The sequence below is a fragment of the Coregonus clupeaformis genome, chromosome 4, assembly GCF_020615455.1.
Source record: "Coregonus clupeaformis isolate EN_2021a chromosome 4, ASM2061545v1, whole genome shotgun sequence".
Classification (NCBI taxonomy): Eukaryota; Metazoa; Chordata; class Actinopteri; order Salmoniformes; family Salmonidae; genus Coregonus; species Coregonus clupeaformis.
Window position 1 is genome coordinate 16,497,187 of NC_059195.1, and position 16,794 is coordinate 16,513,980.

General features: G+C 46.1%; 1 protein-coding gene across 2 annotated transcripts in view; it reads right to left on the bottom strand.

Moving 5' to 3' along the window:
- Positions 1 to 12,783, bottom strand: part of LOC121552451 (integrin alpha-6) — a 34,127-nt gene extending 21,344 nt beyond the window's left edge. For both annotated transcript variants that reach the window (XM_041865391.2, XM_041865399.2), the window contains exon 1: positions 12,517 to 12,783. In XM_041865391.2, coding sequence (XP_041721325.1) covers positions 12,517 to 12,698 — 182 coding nt within the window. In that variant the 5' untranslated portion in view covers positions 12,699 to 12,783. The remainder of the gene's footprint in view (positions 1 to 12,516) is intronic.
- Positions 12,784 to 16,794: the final 4,011 nt, after the last annotated feature.

A 16,794-nucleotide genomic window follows, 5' to 3' on the forward strand; every position in this document is an offset into this window, starting at 1 on the left:
CCAAAACCGCCATAAAAAAGCCAGACTACGGTTTGCAACTGCACATGCGGACAAAGATCGTACTTTTTGGAGAAATGTCCTCTGGTCTGATGAAACAAAAATAGAACTGTTTGGCCATAATGACCATCGTTATGTTTGGAGGAAAAAGGGGAAGGCTTGCAAGCCGAAGAACATCATCCCAACTGTGAAGCACGGGGGTGGCAGCATCATGCTGTGGGGGTGCTTTGCTGCAGGAGGGACTGGTGCACTTCACAAAAAAGATGGCATCATGAGGAAGGAAAAGTATGTGGATATATTGAAGCAACATCTCAAGACATCAGTCAGGAAGTTAAAGCTTGGTCGCAAATTAGTCTTCCAAATGGACAATGACCCCAAGCATACTTACAAAGTTGTGGCAAAATACCTTGACAACAAAGTCAAGGTATTGGAGTGGCCATCACAAAGCCCTGACCTCAATCCTATAGAACATTTGTGGGCAGAACTGAAAAAGCGTGTGCGAGCAAGGAGGCCTACAAACCTGACTCAGTTACACCAAGAGGAATGGGCCAAAATTCACCCAACTTATTGTGGGAAGCTTGTGGAAGGCTACCCGAAACGTTTGACCCAAGTTAAACAATTTAAAGGCAATGCTACCAAATACTAAATGAGTGTATGTAAACTTCTGACCCACTGGGAATGTGATGAAAGGAATAAAAGCTGAAATAAATCATTCTCTCTACTATTATTCTGACATTTCACATTCTTAGAATAAAGTGGTGATCCTAACTGACTTAAGACATTTTTACTAGGATTAAATGTCAGGAATTGTGAAAAACAGAGTTTAAATGTATTTGGCTAAGGTGTATGTAAACTTCCGACTTCAACTGTTTAAGTATATGATGGTGTGTATAAACATTATGGAAATTATATGAGTAAGAAAGGTGTGTACAGCAGTAGTTATATAGGATGCGCCTTGACTAGAATACAGTGTATACATATGAAGTGGGTAAAACAGTATGTAAGCATTATGTAAACATTATTAAAGTGACTAGTGTTCAATGACTATGTACATAGGGCAGCAGTCTCTTAGGTGCAGGGTAGAGTACCAGGTGGTAGCCGGCTAGTAACAGTGACTAAGTTCAGGGCAGAGTACTGGGCGGAGGACGGCTAATGGTGACTATTTAACAGTCTGATGGCCTGGAGATAGAAGCTGTTTTTCAGTCTTTCGGTCCCAGCTTTGATGCACCTGTACTGTCTCCGCCTTCTAGATGGTAGCGGGGTGAACAGGCTGTGGCTCGGGTGGCTGAGGTCCTTGATGATCTTCTTGGCCTTCCTGTAGAAGTTTGTCAGGGTCTTAGGGGCCAAGACACATTTCTTCAGCCTCCTGAGGTTGGAGAGGCGCTGTTGCGCCTTTTCCACCACACTGTCTGTGTGGATGGACCATTTCAGGTTGTCAGTACGCCGAGGAACTTGAAGCTTTTCACCCACTCCACTGCGGCCCTGTCGATGTGGATGGAAGCGTGCTCTCTCTGCTGTCTCCTGAAGTCCACGATCAGCTCCTTAGTTTTGTTGACGATGAGGGAGAGGTTATTTTCCTGGCACCACTCCGCAAGGGCCCTCATTTTCTCCCTGTAGGCTGTCTCGCCGTTGTTGCTAATCAGGTCTACCACTGTTGTGTCGTCTGAAAACTTGATGATTGTGTTGGAGACGTGCGTGGCCATCTTGAAGCAAGTGGGGACAACAGACTGGGATGGGGAGAGATTGAATATCTCCGTAAACACTCCAGCCAACTGGTCTGCACATGCTCTGAGTATACTCGGAAGCGGTGGATGGTATGCACGCCTCCTGAGTCGGACTAAAAACCCACTCCGTATTCCTCTTCCAGCCCCTGGGATGAGTGGAATAGCCTCGGGGGTACAAACGATCCAATTCAGGAAAGTCTAATGTCTGGTCGAAATGGTGGTGAGTGACCTCTGATCTAATATCCAAAAGTTTTTTGGGCTGTATGTAATAATGCAATAAACGTTCTCAGCAAATAATGTAAGAAATAACACAAAAAAAAGAATATACTGCAAAGTTGGCTAGGAGCTAGGAACAGGGAGACCATGTCTGTTGGCGCCATCTTGTACTCTAAATGTGTTAATAATGATACCAATAACTGCTGTTCCTGAGAAGTTCAGATTGCATTCCTCAAAGCAGGATCTAAGTGAGGATCTAAGTAAAAGAGGGCAATCTGTGTGATCTAAGGAATCCTGGCCTAAATGTTGTTATCAGTGCATTGCAGACTGGGCCTTTGCATCTCTAACATACTGCAGCGAGTGCCTTCTGACTACCACCAAATGAGTGCTTGCATGTTGGAGCTCAGCTTAGCTCACCCTGGCTCTGTGTGTGGATGTGACAGGCTCATTCCACATGGATGGTGCCTCTCCTATCTGTCATTCCCGTTACTAATCATTCTTCACCAAGTCTAGAACCAACAGGACGCTGAACAGCTTCTACCTCCAAGCCATAGACTGCTAAATAGTTAGTTAAGTAGTTAACCAAATAGCTACCCAGACTATCTGCATTGACCCTTTTTGCATTAACTTTTTTGATTGATTGCATATGCTGCTGCTACTGTTTATTATCTTTCCTGTTGCCTAGTCACTTTATTCCTAGTTATATGTACATATCTACCTCAATTACCTCGTACCCCTGTACATCGACTCAGTACTGATACCCTGTGTATATAGCCAAGTTATCATTACTCATTGTGTATTTATTATTACTTTTATTATGACGTGTTATTAATTTTCTATTATTTCTCTATTTTCTCTCTCTGCATTGTTGGGAAGGGCCCGTAAATAAGCATTTCACTGTTAGTGTAAACCATGTTGTTTACGAAGCATGTGACAAATAAAATTTGATTTGAATGTCAGGTACGTCAAAATATGTTATTCTCAAAGAATGCGAGAGATTGCCCTTTCGGTAATAGAGCAATGCTGACCATACATGTAAACTCTGGATATGGACACATCTGCCTGGTTTTTGTCAGACTGCCTGTAGTGGGCAGATCTAAGTCAATCAGCACATAAGTACATAGCAAGTAAGGGCTCAGAAGCCAACCGCTCAGACGTGCTCCAGCTAGCAGTTTTTTCTTGGTTCTTTGAGCCGGATTCTGACCTAGCTACAGTGATGGAGTTCCAGTACCCAGAAGAGGACTTGTTTCTGCGCCCCAGGATGCAGACTAGTTATCCTGCATTCCTAAGCCATATGGAGCTGCTGTCACCCACAACACACACACGAAGCCATCGTGTCCCAGAGGAAGATGAGCTGTGAGGCCTTACGCACCTCTCTCATTGTACAGTCAACCAGCCTTATTCCAGGCATCCTCAGTGGTCAGTGACTGGAAGCTGCTGATGGACTACGAGGTCCTCCTGCCCCGTAAGTGAGAAGCGATCAGGAAGGCATACTCTAGAGCCTCCCGGCCAGAGTCACCGCTGAGGGAGCACCGGCACCGCCGCTATGCTCCTGACCACCACCACTTTAGGACCCCCCAGCTACAGCCATTGTCACCGCCACGGGAGCATCATCACCGCCGATTCTCCCCGAGTCGGCCAGACTACTCCACTGAGAGACACTACTCTAGGCCTCCCTGGCCAGAGTATTCGCCACATTCACAAGACCGTTGGGACTTCCACCACGTCCTGAGGTGGCCCACCTATTCACCAGAGCGTCATCGCTCCAGGCCCCACTGGCTGGAGCCTACGTTGCATCTACCAGTGTCGGGAGCATCACTTCCCCCGCCGAGGTGGCACAGCTGCTCCCTCGACCGACGTACCGCTAGGCCCCCACGCCCTGAGCAACCAGAGCGCCGGGTCCGCTTCTGCTGTCCAGAGCGGCCCAGCTCCCCATCAGATCAAGACAACTCCAGTGTGCACAGTCCACCACACCAAGATCTGCACCCCCCTCAGCCAGAGTCTCGACTAGCCGTAGTTAAGGAGACTCCCACTCCAGTTGTGGATTCACAGCCAGCCGCTGCCATAGTTCCTGTACTGGCTGCCATTGCGGAGTTGTCCTCTCCTCCCTGTGGGGACCCCCTGCTGGTCGAGCCAGACATTCCGGTGCTCGAGGTTTGACTGTCTGCTACCCTGGAACCTTCAACCACAAAAATTCCACCTGCTCTCCCTCCTGGCCCAGAGCCCAAGTCCGCGGTGGATTCTTCATCCGCTTCTAGAATGGAGCCACAGCCTGCAGCTACTGCAGACATCAAATACAGCAAAGACATTGGGGCCCCACCAGTCACAGTTTGGTGGGACCTGCCCCCTCCTGTCTTTAAAGTTCAGCCTGAGGCCATTTGGACTCAGCCCGCTCCTGCTGGCCGGGCCCTGTCAGCCCCTGCCGGGTGGGATCAGCTGGTCTGCAGTCTCCTGACCTGCTCAGATCACAGCCCCCTGCCTTAGTTGGTAGGCAGTTGCCTAGCCCACCAGGTTTAGGGCCTCCTGCCCTACTATACCCAGAATTCACTGCACTAGGCTTGCGATCCTCAGACATGGTCGGCCTGCAGCCCCTTAGTCCGCCAGGTTTTCAGCCTCATGCCCTGCTAGGCCACAAGGTACCTGCACTAGGTTCTCAGTCCTCATCCCTTGTAGTCCCTCTATCCCTAGCTCTAGGTCCTCAGTCTCCAGCTGTACTAGGTCTGCTGTTTCCAGTACTAGTCGTCCCTCAGTCCCTAGCCCAGGTGGATCATCCGGCTCCTTCCCCGCTAGGCTCAAAAGTACTAGTTTGTCCAGCAGGCCCAGAGCTCTACTGCTCTCCTAGCCCTCAGTCGTTGCTCCAATCAGGCCCAGAGTCGTTGCCCCTGTCAGACCCAGAGTCGGTTTCCCTGTCAGGTCCAGAACCAGTTTCCCTGTCAGGTCCAGAGTCATTCTCCCTGTTAGGCCCAATGTTACCAGCACTAGGCTCCCAGCCTTCAGCCGTCCTAGGTGCCCTGTCCCCAGCCCTAGTCGACCTTCAGTCTGCTGCTCCACCAGAATTTAGGTTCTGTTCCCCACTAGGTCCGCGGTCTCTGCCCTCAGTTGGTTTGCAGTCACCCCCTGTAAGGTGACATGCTAAACCTCCTGCACTAGTTCCAGGCCCTGGGTCTCCTGCCCTGCTAGGCCCTGAGTTGGCTGTCACTCTAGGTCTGCAGTTCCTGCCCCTAGCCAGTTCGCAGCCCCCAGCCTCAGCCGGCGCCCAGCCACCTGTCCTAGTGCTAAGCTCCCAGTACCCTGCTCAGCTAGGCTTGCAGTCCTCTGTCTTAGTAGTAGGCCCTGAGTTTCCTGCCCAGGCTAGGCCCTCAGCCTCCTGACCTGGGGGAACCACTGTTCACTGACCCAGGGGCCTGCTGTCTCCAGTTTTGGGGCGCCGTGCCGCCTCCTGCACTGGAAGACCCTTGGCCCTCACACCTGGGGAACCACCTGACCTCATCTCTGGGGCCCAGCCTGCCCCTGCCTTCGGATCCCTGATGAGCCTCACCCAGAGGTCCCCCCCTTCTCCACCATGGGAGCCATCATCTTCAGCAGTAGGGAGAAGTCACTAACCTCAGCAGCAGCCAGTGAGCTGCCAAAGACAGTTGTGTCCAGTGTACCACAATCCTCCATCGCAGCAGGAGAGTCACCGCCTCCAGCCGTGGCCAGCCTCCGGCATCGTACTCAGCGCCCAGGAATGGTCCCAAGCGGCTCTCCACCAGCTGAGCTAGAGGATCTTCCACCACCCCTGTGGCATCCCAAGGGGTGGCCAGACACTGTTCCTGCGACGTCTTGCAACCTCCTCGCGGGGTGGCCCCTACGCCCTTACGTGCCCCAAAGCCAGTACCCTCCTGGCCTCCATTGTTCTCTAAAGTGACACTTGCTATCAGCTCCCCTCTAGTTTGGCCAGATGTACAGTAGGACTGGACTCCACTTTGTCTGGTCCCTTAGCTGCTCTGACCCTCTGCCCTGCCTGTCCTGCTGGATAGGACAAGGCACTAAAAGACTATGCCCCCCATTGAGGCCTTTCTCAAATTGTTTGGATTTCCGTAAATCCAGGGACGGCTGTAAAAAAAGGCCATTCCTTTCAGCCAATCAGCAGGTTTGAATGGTAATTTGGACTCTGGCTCCGCCCACTGTAGCTCAGAGTGTTTTTTAGTCTTCGACAGAAGATGCAAGTTTGACTGGCGATCGAGTTTTCAGTGTTTATTTTAGAAGTGTTGTGCATGCATCCACAATGTAAGTTTGGGCTTTATATTGTTGGGGATTGTTTATGATGATTACTGCATGCTACTGAAACCTGAATAATGTTGGTTATCTTGTTACATCTATAACGTAGTTGTTCTGTCGCCAGTTGGTATCATTGTTTACCTGTTTAACTAATGCATATCGTCAGTACAGAATTGCCAGTTAATGTGACTATTGCATGGTTGTATTTACACTACATGACCAGAGGTTTGTGGACACCTGCTTGTCGAACATCTCATTCCAAAATCATGGGCATTAACATGGAGTTGGTCCCCCCTTTGCTGCTATAACAGCATCCACTCTTCTGGGAAGGCTTTCCACTAGATGTTGGAACATTGCTGCGGGGACTTGCTTCCATTCAGCCACAAGAGCATTAGTGAGGTCGGCCACTGATGTTGGGCAATTAGGCCTGGCTCGCAGTCAGGGTTCCAATTCATCCCAAAGGTGTTCGATGGGATTGAGGTCAGGGCTATGTGCAGGCCAGTCATGTTCTTCCACACCGATCTCGACAAACCATTTCTGGATGGACCTCGCTTTGTGCACGGGGCATTGTCATGCTGAAACAGGAAAGGGCCTTCCCCAAACTGTTGCCACAAAGCTGGAAGCACAGAATCATCTACAATGTCATTGTATGCTGTAGCGTTAAGATTTCCCTTCACTGGAACTAAGGGGCCTAGCCCGAACCCTGAAAAGCAGCCCCAGACCATTATTCCTCCTCCATCAAACTGTACAGTTGGCACTATGCATTGGGGCAGGTAGTGTTCTCCTGGCATCCGCCAAACCCAGATTCGTCCGTCGTACTGCCAGATGGTGAAGCGTGATTCATCACTCCAGAGAATGCGTTTCCAGTCCAATGGCGGCGAGCTTTACACCACTCCAGCTGGTGCTTGGCATTGCGCATGGTGATCTTAGGCTTGTGTGAAGCTCCCGACGAACAGTTATTGTGCTGACGTTGCTTCCAGCGGCAGTTTGGAACTCGGTAGTAAGTGTTGCAACCGAGGACAGATTATTTTTACGCGCTACGCGCTTCAGCACTTGACAGTCCCATTCTGTGAGCTTGTGTCGCCTACCACTTCACGGCCGAGCCGTTGTTGATCTTAGACGTTTCCACTTCACAATAACAGCACCTACAGTTGACCGGGGCAGCTCTAACAGGGCAGAAATTTGACGAACTGACTTGTTGGAAAGGTGTCATCCTATGACGTTGCCACGTTGTAAGGCCATTCTACTGCCAGTGTTTGTCTATGGAGATTGCATGGCTGTGTGCTCGATTTTATACAACTGTCAGCAACGGATGTGGCTGAAATAGCCGAATCCACCAAATCGAATGGGTGTCCACATACTTTTGTATATATAGTGTATTATTATGAGTATGAGGTGCATGTTACTATTACTGGAAGAGAATGTGTTATATGCCAGATAAAGTTAGTAAATTAGTAGAAGACTCTAAACGGCCTGGTGCACGCTGCATGCACAGTTGATTTATGGCCTATCAAATAAGATCTCTAGCTGGCCAGAGAGAGAGGGCCATAAATTGTGACTGGCAGCAGTAATTAGCCTCTCTCCCTGCCAAGATGTTGACATCTCATCTGTAGTTGTGTGAATATGTGTCTGCAATGATATGCTATCTAGGCTATGTAGTCTACAATCAGTAACTGTGTGTGGGTAAAATCACTGGGGAAGCTAAGCAACAACAAAAAAGGCATTTTACAACCTACAGTGACGGAAAAAAAGTATTTGATCCCCTGCTGATTTTGTACGTTTGCCCACTGACAAAGAAATGATCAGTCTATAATTTTAATGGTAGGTTTATTTGAACAGTGAGAGACAGAATAAGAACAAAAAAATCCAGAAAATCGCATGTCAGAAATGTTATAAATTGATTTGCATTTTAATGAGGGAAATAAGTATTTGACCCCCTCTCAATCAGAACGATTTCTGGCTCCCAGGTGTATTTTATACAGGTAACAAACTGAGATTAGGAGCACACTCTTAAAGGGAGTGCTCCTAATCTCAGCTTGTTACCTGTATAAAAGACACCTGTCCACAGAAGCAATCAATCAATCAGATTCCAAACTCTCCACCATGGCCAAGACCAAAGAGCTCTCCAAGGATGTCAGGGACAAGATTGTAGACCTACACAAGGCTGGAATGGGCTACAAGAAAGCACATATACAGGCCCGTCTGAAGTTTGCCAATGAACATCTGAATGATTCAGAGGAGAACTGGGTGAAAGTGTTGTGGTCAGGTGAGACCAAAATCGAGCTCTTTGGCATCAACTCAACTCGCCGTGTTTGGAGGAGGAGGAATGCTGCCTATGACCCCAAGAACACCATCCCCACCGTCAAACATGGAGGTGGAAACATTATGCTTTGGGGGTGTTTTTCTGCTAAGGGGACAGGACAACTTCACCGCATCAAAGGGACGATGGACGGGGCCATTTACCGTCAAATCTTGGGTGAGAACCTCCTTCCCTCAGCCAGGGCATTGAAATTGGGTCGTGGATGGGTATTCCAGCATGACAATGACCCAAAACACATGGCCAAGGCAACAAAGGAGTGGCTCAGCACATTAAGGTCCTGGAGTGGCCTAGCCAGTCTCCAGACCTTAATCCCATAGAAAATCTGTGGAGGGAGCTGAAGGTTTGAGTTGCCAAACGTCAGCCTCGAAACCATAATGACTTGGAGAAGATCTGCAAAGAGGAGTGGGACAAAATCCCTCCTGAGATGTGTGCAAACCTGGTGGCCAACTACAAGAAACGTCTGACCTCTGTGATTGCCAACAAGGGTTTTGCCACCAAGTACTAAGTCATGTTTTGCAGAGGTGTCAAATACTCATTTCCCTCATTAAAATGCAAATCAATTTATAACATTTTTGACATGTGTTTTTCTAGATTTTTGTTGTTGTTATTCTGTCTCTCATTGTTCAAATAAACCTACCATTAAAATTATAGACTGATCATGTCTTTGTCAGTGGGCAAGCCTACAAAATCAGCAGGGGATCAAATACTTTTTTCCCTCACTGTATGTGTTGTGATAATTGCGTTGTTTGCTCTATAACCTGTTAGTTCATATGCCTTGCGACCGTGATCTAAGGCCGAGACAATAAGAATAATAAATTCAACCACACGTTTGTTTCATCACAAAACCTGAGAGCGACCTCTGTCCAGTAAAGTCAAATCGAATCAAATGTTATATGTCACATGCCCCAAATCCAACAGGTGTAGACCTTACCGTGAAATGCTTACTTACAAGCCCTTAACCAACAATGCAGTTTTAAGAAAATAGAGTTAAGAAAATATGTACTAAATAAACTAAAGTAAAAAAAAAGATTTAAAAAAAAGACAGTAACACAATAAAATAACAATAATGAGGCTATATACAGGGGGTACCGGTACCGAGTCAATGTGTAGGGGTACACCACCTAGTATATAGGGCCTGGATGGCAGGAAGCTTGGCCCCAGTGATGTACTGGGCTGTACGCACTACCCTCTGTAGCACCTTACGGTCGGATGCCGAGCAGTTGCCATACCAGGCGGTGAACCAACCGGTCAGGATGCTTTCGATGGCTCTCTTCACAACTTTTTGGACCATGATAGTTTGTTTGTTGGTGAAAGCATATTGCATGTAACAAACAGTTACATGACCTACAGCATGGTCAAGCAAGTTAATGTTTCCAACATTTTCGGACTACTAAACAACTATTGATTTAGAACCATGGAGAGTTACCGCAAGTCGCAAAGAAAACAGGAGCTGCCTCCACAATTCCAACACCATTTTAACTTCAACATTTCAACATCATCAAATCACCTATGCTTAGTCTAATACAGTGACAACTAAAAGATTCCAAAAACAATTTAGTCCAATCAACTTAAGCTAAATATGATGTGGCTATCCATGGTTCTGATTTGTGTGTGTGTTTGTGTGTGTGTGTGTGTGTGTGTGTGTGTGTGTGTGTGTGTGTGTGTGTGTGTGTGTGTGTGTGTGTGTGTGTGTGTGTGTGTGTGTGTGTGTGTGTGTGTGTGTGTGTGTGTGTCTGTGTGTGTGTGTGTGTGTATTCGTGCAAGTAGAAAAAACATGTTGACTCACCCTACTTGTAGAGAAACGCCAACGCCATCCTCCTCTCTTTCATGTTGACGAAACGGTCTATGACTCTGTAAATTCATACATTGTGCCCCTGGACTGAGAGGATGGAAGTTCAATATGTAGCTAGATGTAGAAGGCTTATATTAACTAGAAAACGTTGCCCATGAAAGGAAGTTAGGCTAGCGACCAACAGCCTATCTACCAAAAAATCGACCTGTCGACTAAATGGAGTCAGCCCTAGATAGGAGTGAAGCCAAATGCAAACTGGCTTCCCTTGACACTTTTTTTTTTGGTGCGCAAGGACTATTCACAGTTGAGCTCACTCAGTTTGGCTCAATGCTGATTGGCTATTATTTTTTTTTTTATCAAGGGAGGCCAAATGCTCACTGGCTTCCCTTGCATTCAATGCTACAGGGGCAACAATGTCATACTCTTTTTGACCAGACAGCATCAGATAGATGGCCTACACATACAGAGACAGAGGGGCGCTGTTTCGCTCGCTCGGATGCATTCTCCGGTGAGATACATTCAGCCTCTTGCGAATTAAAGGAAAATTATGAAACACAGATAGACAAAATATATATTTTTGTTTAGCTGCATTATTGCTGTTAATGTACATGTTCTCCTTTCCTTATAGAACCACAAAGATTACATTTATGATGTGTGTGTGTGCAACTGTGTGGTGGTGACCAAGAGCCAATAAAACTCTGCATATGGACACATCTGCCTGGTTTTTGCCGGACCGCCTGTAGTGGGCAGATCTAAGTCAATCAGCACATAGCGGGTAATGGCTCAGATGTGCTCCAGCTAGCCATTTTTTCCAATAGTAAATACCTCTTACCTACAGGGTGTTTAATGAAATTAGACTTCATGGATTGTTAATTATCTAAATATATGCAATGCTTGGGCTGCAATGTTTTCAAATGGTGCACAATGCACTGTACTTACACAGATGTGTGACAGTTAAAATCCCAGTGTGTTCTGTCTAGACCACTGCCCTTAGCACTCCTGTTCTAAACCAATAATTAACCTTGACTCATGTCACACGTAGCCACTCTCACTGTTGGGAAAACATCAGGTCACAGATCATTGCTCTTTTCACAGGAATGAATCTTATCAAAAAATGGATTACAGCTTAATAGTGAAAACCATGGTCACACAACTGAATATGTTATTTAGTAGAATGACAACCATTTGTTTTATAGACCAGGGTTTATAACCATGTTATGAACTCATTCAATAAGTGCACAAGGCTGGAGTCATTGGTGAAAGGGAATATTGACAATTTGAATGCACAAAAATACCATGAAGATATATATTTTTTTTTACATATCTGTGACCAACAGCTGCATTTCTGTGTTCCCAGTCATGTGAAATCCATAGATTAGGGCCTAATTTATTTATTTCAATTGACTGATTTCCTCATATGAACTGTAACTCAGTAAAATCTTTGAAAATGTTGCATGTTGCGTTTATACTTTTGTTCAGTATAATACTGTTTGACCACTTGACACTGCCAAAAGGCTTCTGAAATGATAACAGCAATATTAAATAACATCTGGCCATGCATTACAGTGTCCAATGCTGTGAAAATGGGTTTGATACATATCCCTTGTGTATTCTCTTGTTACTGGGGATTTAGAGTCACTTTCTTTTGAACAAATTCAATTAACATGCAAGATTTCTCGAGTGACAAAACTAGTTACCTCTGGTTTGCCATTGTTAACTTGTAGCAAGTTTCCTGTCAAAGGGCATTCTTAAACAATGACTGGCCCCACGCACTACTGAATATCAACCCTCATTGTGTTCCTACTACAGCGCATTCAACATGTAGGTCTACAAAACATTGTGAGTGAAAATCTTCGAAATTCCTTAACGTAATTTCTATAAGTATTTAAAATTATTCCCATGTAGGAATAGCAATGGATAATGTATCTACATAATGAATCAATTGTGGAAAGTTGCCTTTAATTAGGAAAAGTTTTCAACAAAACGTATTCGTTTTAAATGCACAATATTCACCTCCCTCGACAAGAAAACGGTCCCATAGGCATCTGGCCAATGAACCTGCTACCATGCTTCAAGTGATGAACGATCCAACTATGCGTAAAGTGGGGACGCAAAAGAAGTAGCTAACCAACCCAAACGAAGTGCAATAAATGTAACAGAACTCATACAGCAGCAACATCACAAACAACAAAACAAACAAATCTTACATTGTCTTATCTGAAGGATTAAGCTGCCGGTGCAATGCTAGAGAGAATCCAAATAAACTGCCCGGTTCTCCGTCTTTCCTCAGGACATTCAAGGTATCCAGGTTGAAGCCTGATATATGGGTCCATTCTAGCAAACAAATAAGTGCCACATGAATTGGAAAATATCTTATCGGGAGCACCATTGCGTTAGGACCTAAGGTTACCACTATAGTCCAATGCTGTGGTGGTTGTTCCACTACCCCTCGCTCAGGATTCGCTGCTGAATTCCATGACCTGCTGAATGCTGCTGTTGTTATCCCGGGGTTACAGATTAGACATTAGTGCACTATAGCGCCCCTCCTCTGCTCCCCTCCACCCCTTACGTCACCATACAAATCCCTAATAGTTTTCTAACTATGGGGTTTGATTTTACCTCCAGTCCCTGCACATTCAGTTGTCCTCATTCATTCCAGTTCACATTTGAGGTAAAAAATACAATTTCATTAGTTTTTTCTTCCCATATTATTGCAACTTGATATAAATGAATTTAACAAAATATACATGGTGTCATTAAATTACATCAAAGTACATTGTAGCCAATATTGATCAAAAATGGCTATTTGGTAACCAGACTGGACTGAGGTATACATGGTCTATTCATCAATATGTACAGTATATTTATCAATAATCACACTCTTATGCCCACAAATGATCGTCAAAAGTGGTCCATGTGTATTAGGGCATCTAGCTAATAATGTCGGAGTGGCCAGGGCTTTTAGTCTTTGCAGACAATAAATGTAATGGTTGGACGCGGATGGACAGCAGGTCAACTGTGAAGCTAATCAGTTGGACAAATGAACCTCCCAAATCCAGGTGGACAAAGAGATAGGAGGATTGGCACTGACTTGACATTCTGCCTCAAGCCTTTTGTGTTCATTAAGCTGCAAGAAATGGAGCCTCTCAAATCCAGGCTCCATGAGAAAACTTGGAGAGTCAGGGAATGTGTTGTGTCACACTAGTTTGCCAAGTTGATTAAAATGTTTAAAGCTTCTTAAAACAAGGAATATTTTTGATAGACAATGGTCCATTTGATAGGCTCCTAATCATTCATCCAAAAGAGAATGGCTTCTGAAATATGTATGACCATTCTGACTAATAACACCTGGTGGACACACTGTTCATGAATTAGTCATGATTCCTAAATTATGTGGTCTCTGCGTTTATGTCACAATTGTGGGAAGATCTTGAGGAAATGGCATCCTTCCCTCCAAGCTCCTTGGAACATCCCTTTACAGGAAGAACCCAGCCCATGTGCCAGCCATGCCCTGCTATCTTCCCAAGACATATTGGGAACATAAAACAATTGGATGAGTCACAGGGAGCCACTATGAGACAGCGCTGAGGACACATTTAACTCTTAACTGTCTGTCAAGGCAGCCTACCGACAGCCTTGTTTCAAGTTTAAACTTTTAATGTCACATGCACAAGTACAGTGAAATGCATCTCTTGCAATCTCTAAACCCAACAATGCAGTAATCAATATTAATGTAGTACTAAAAATAACATAAGATAAAACAAAAACACACAAGAAATAAAAATAAGAAATAAGAAGAACACGAGAAAGTAAGAAGCTACACTGAACAAAAATATAAACGCAACATGTAAAGTGTTGGTCCCATGTTTCATGAGCTGAAATATAAGACTCCAGAAATGTTCCATACGCACAAAAAGCGTATTTCTCTCAAATGTTGTGCACAAATTTGTTTATATACCTGTTGGTGAGCATTTCTCCTTTGCCAACATAATCCATCCACCTGGCAGGTTTGGCATTACACAGGTGCACCTTGTGCTGGGGACAATAAAAGGCCACTCTAAAATGTGCAGTTTGTCACACAAGACAATGCCACAGATGTCTCAAGTTTTGAGGGAGTGTGCAATTGGCATGCTGACTGTAGGAATGTCCACCAGAGCTGTTGCCAGAGAATTGAATGTTAATGTCTCTACCACAAGCCACCTCCAACGTATTTTAGAGAATTTGGCAGTACGTCCAACCGACCTCACAACCGCAGACCACATGTAACCACGCCTGCCCAGGACCTCCACATCCGGCTTCTTCACCTGCGGGATCGTCTGAGACCAGCCACCCAGACAGCTGATGAAACTGTGGGTTTACACAACCAAAGAATTTCTGCACAAACTGTAGGAAACAGTCTCAGGGAAGCTCATATGCGTGCTCATCGTCCTCACCAGGGTCTTGACCTGACTGCAGTTCGGCGTCGTAACCGACTTCAGAGGGTAAATGTTCACCTTTGATGGCCACTGGCACGCTGGAGAAGTGTGCTCTTCACGGATGAATCCCGGTTTCAACTGTACCGGGCAGATGGCAGAATGCGTGTATGGCATTGTGTGAGTGAGCGGTTTGCTGATGCCAACGTTGTGAACAGAGTGCACCATGGTGGCGGTGGGGTTACGCCAATATCCAGCAACTTCGCACAGACATTGAAGAGGAGAGGGACAACATTCCACAGGCCACAATCAACAGCCTAATCAACTCTATGCGAAGGAGATGTGTCGCGCTGCATGAGGCCAATGGTGGTCACACCAGATGTTGACTGGTTTTCTGATTCACACCCCTACCTTTTTTTTAAAGGTATCTGTGACCAACAGATGCATGTCTGTATTCCCGGTCATGTGAAATCTATAGATTAGGGCCTAATGAATTTATAGCAATTGACTGATTTCCTTATATGAACTGTAACTCAGTCAAATCTTTTAAATTGTTGCATGTTGCATTTATATTTTTGTTCAGTTCCAATACCATATTTATAATGTGCAGAATACTGGAGTGATAGAGGTAGATATGTATTGGTGTAAGGTGACTAGGCATCAGGATGTATGATAAACAGAGTAGCAGCAGTGTAAATTAAGATTGTATGTGAGTGTGTGTGCGTGTGTGTGTGTAGAGTCAGTATAAATGTGTGTGCATGTAATGTGTGTGTTGGAGTGTCAGTGTGTGTGTGTGTAGAGTCTTGTGAGTATGCATAGATATAAAAGGTTCAACTCAGATAGTCCGTGTAACCATTTTGTTAGCTATTTAGCAGTCTTATGGCTTGGGGATAGAAACTGTTCAGGAGCCTGTTGGTGTCAGACTTGATGCACCTGTACCGCTTGCCATGCGGAAGCAGAGAGAACAGTCTATGGCTTCGGTGGCTGGAGTCTTTAATGATTTTCCGGGCCTTCATTTCATATAGAGGTCCTGGGTGGCAGGGAGCTTGGCCCCAGTGATGTATGGGCTGTCCCTCTGTAGCGCCATGCGATTAAGGGCCTCCCGAGTGGTGCAGTGGTCTAAGGCACTGCATCTTAGTGCTAGCTGTGCCACTAGAGATCCTGGTTCGAGTCCAGGCTCTGTCGCAGCCGGCCGTGATCGGGAGACCCATGGGGCGGTGCACAATTGGCCCAGCGTTGTCCAGGTTAGGGGAGGGTTTGGCCAGCAGGGATATTCTTGTCCAATCGTGCACTCGCGACTCCTGTGGAGGGCTGGGCGCAGTGCACGCTGAATCCAGTTGCAGAGGGAGGTGTTCAGTGTACGCTGACATGGTCACCAGGTGTACAGTGTTTATTGTGCAGGGCCACACAGTCATGGGTGAACATGGAGTAAAGGAGGGGACTAAGCACACATCCCTGTGGGACCCCCGTGTTGAGGGTCAGCGTGGCGGAGGTGATGTTGCCTACCCTCACTACCTGTGGTCGGTCCGTCAGGAAGTCCAGGATCCAGTTGCAGAGGGAGGTGTTCAGTCCCAATGTCCTAAGCTTGGTGACGAACTTGGAGGGGACAATGGTGTTGGGGCGGTATGCACATTGGAGTGGGTCTGGGATGATGGTGTTGATGCGTGCCATAACCAGCCAATCAAAGCATGATTACAGATGTGAGCGCTACAGGGCAGTAGTCATTGTGTCATAAAGCCTTAGAGCTCTTGGGAACAGGAATGATGGTAGTCATCTTAAAACATATGGGGATTACAGACTGGGACAAGGAGAGGTTGAAAATGTATATGAATATACCTGCCAGCTGATCTGTGCATATTCGGAGAACGCGCCCTGGAATTCCATCCGGCTCTGTGGCCTTGCAAGTGTTGACCTGATTAAAGACCTTACTCACATCGACCTTGGAGAAAGAGATCACCCAGTCCTCTGATTCGGTGGAGGCCCTTACGCACGGTATGGTGTTGTTATTGTCAAAGTGTGCATACAATGCGTTGAGATCTTCTGGTAGAGAGGTATCGTTGGGCAGATCACGAC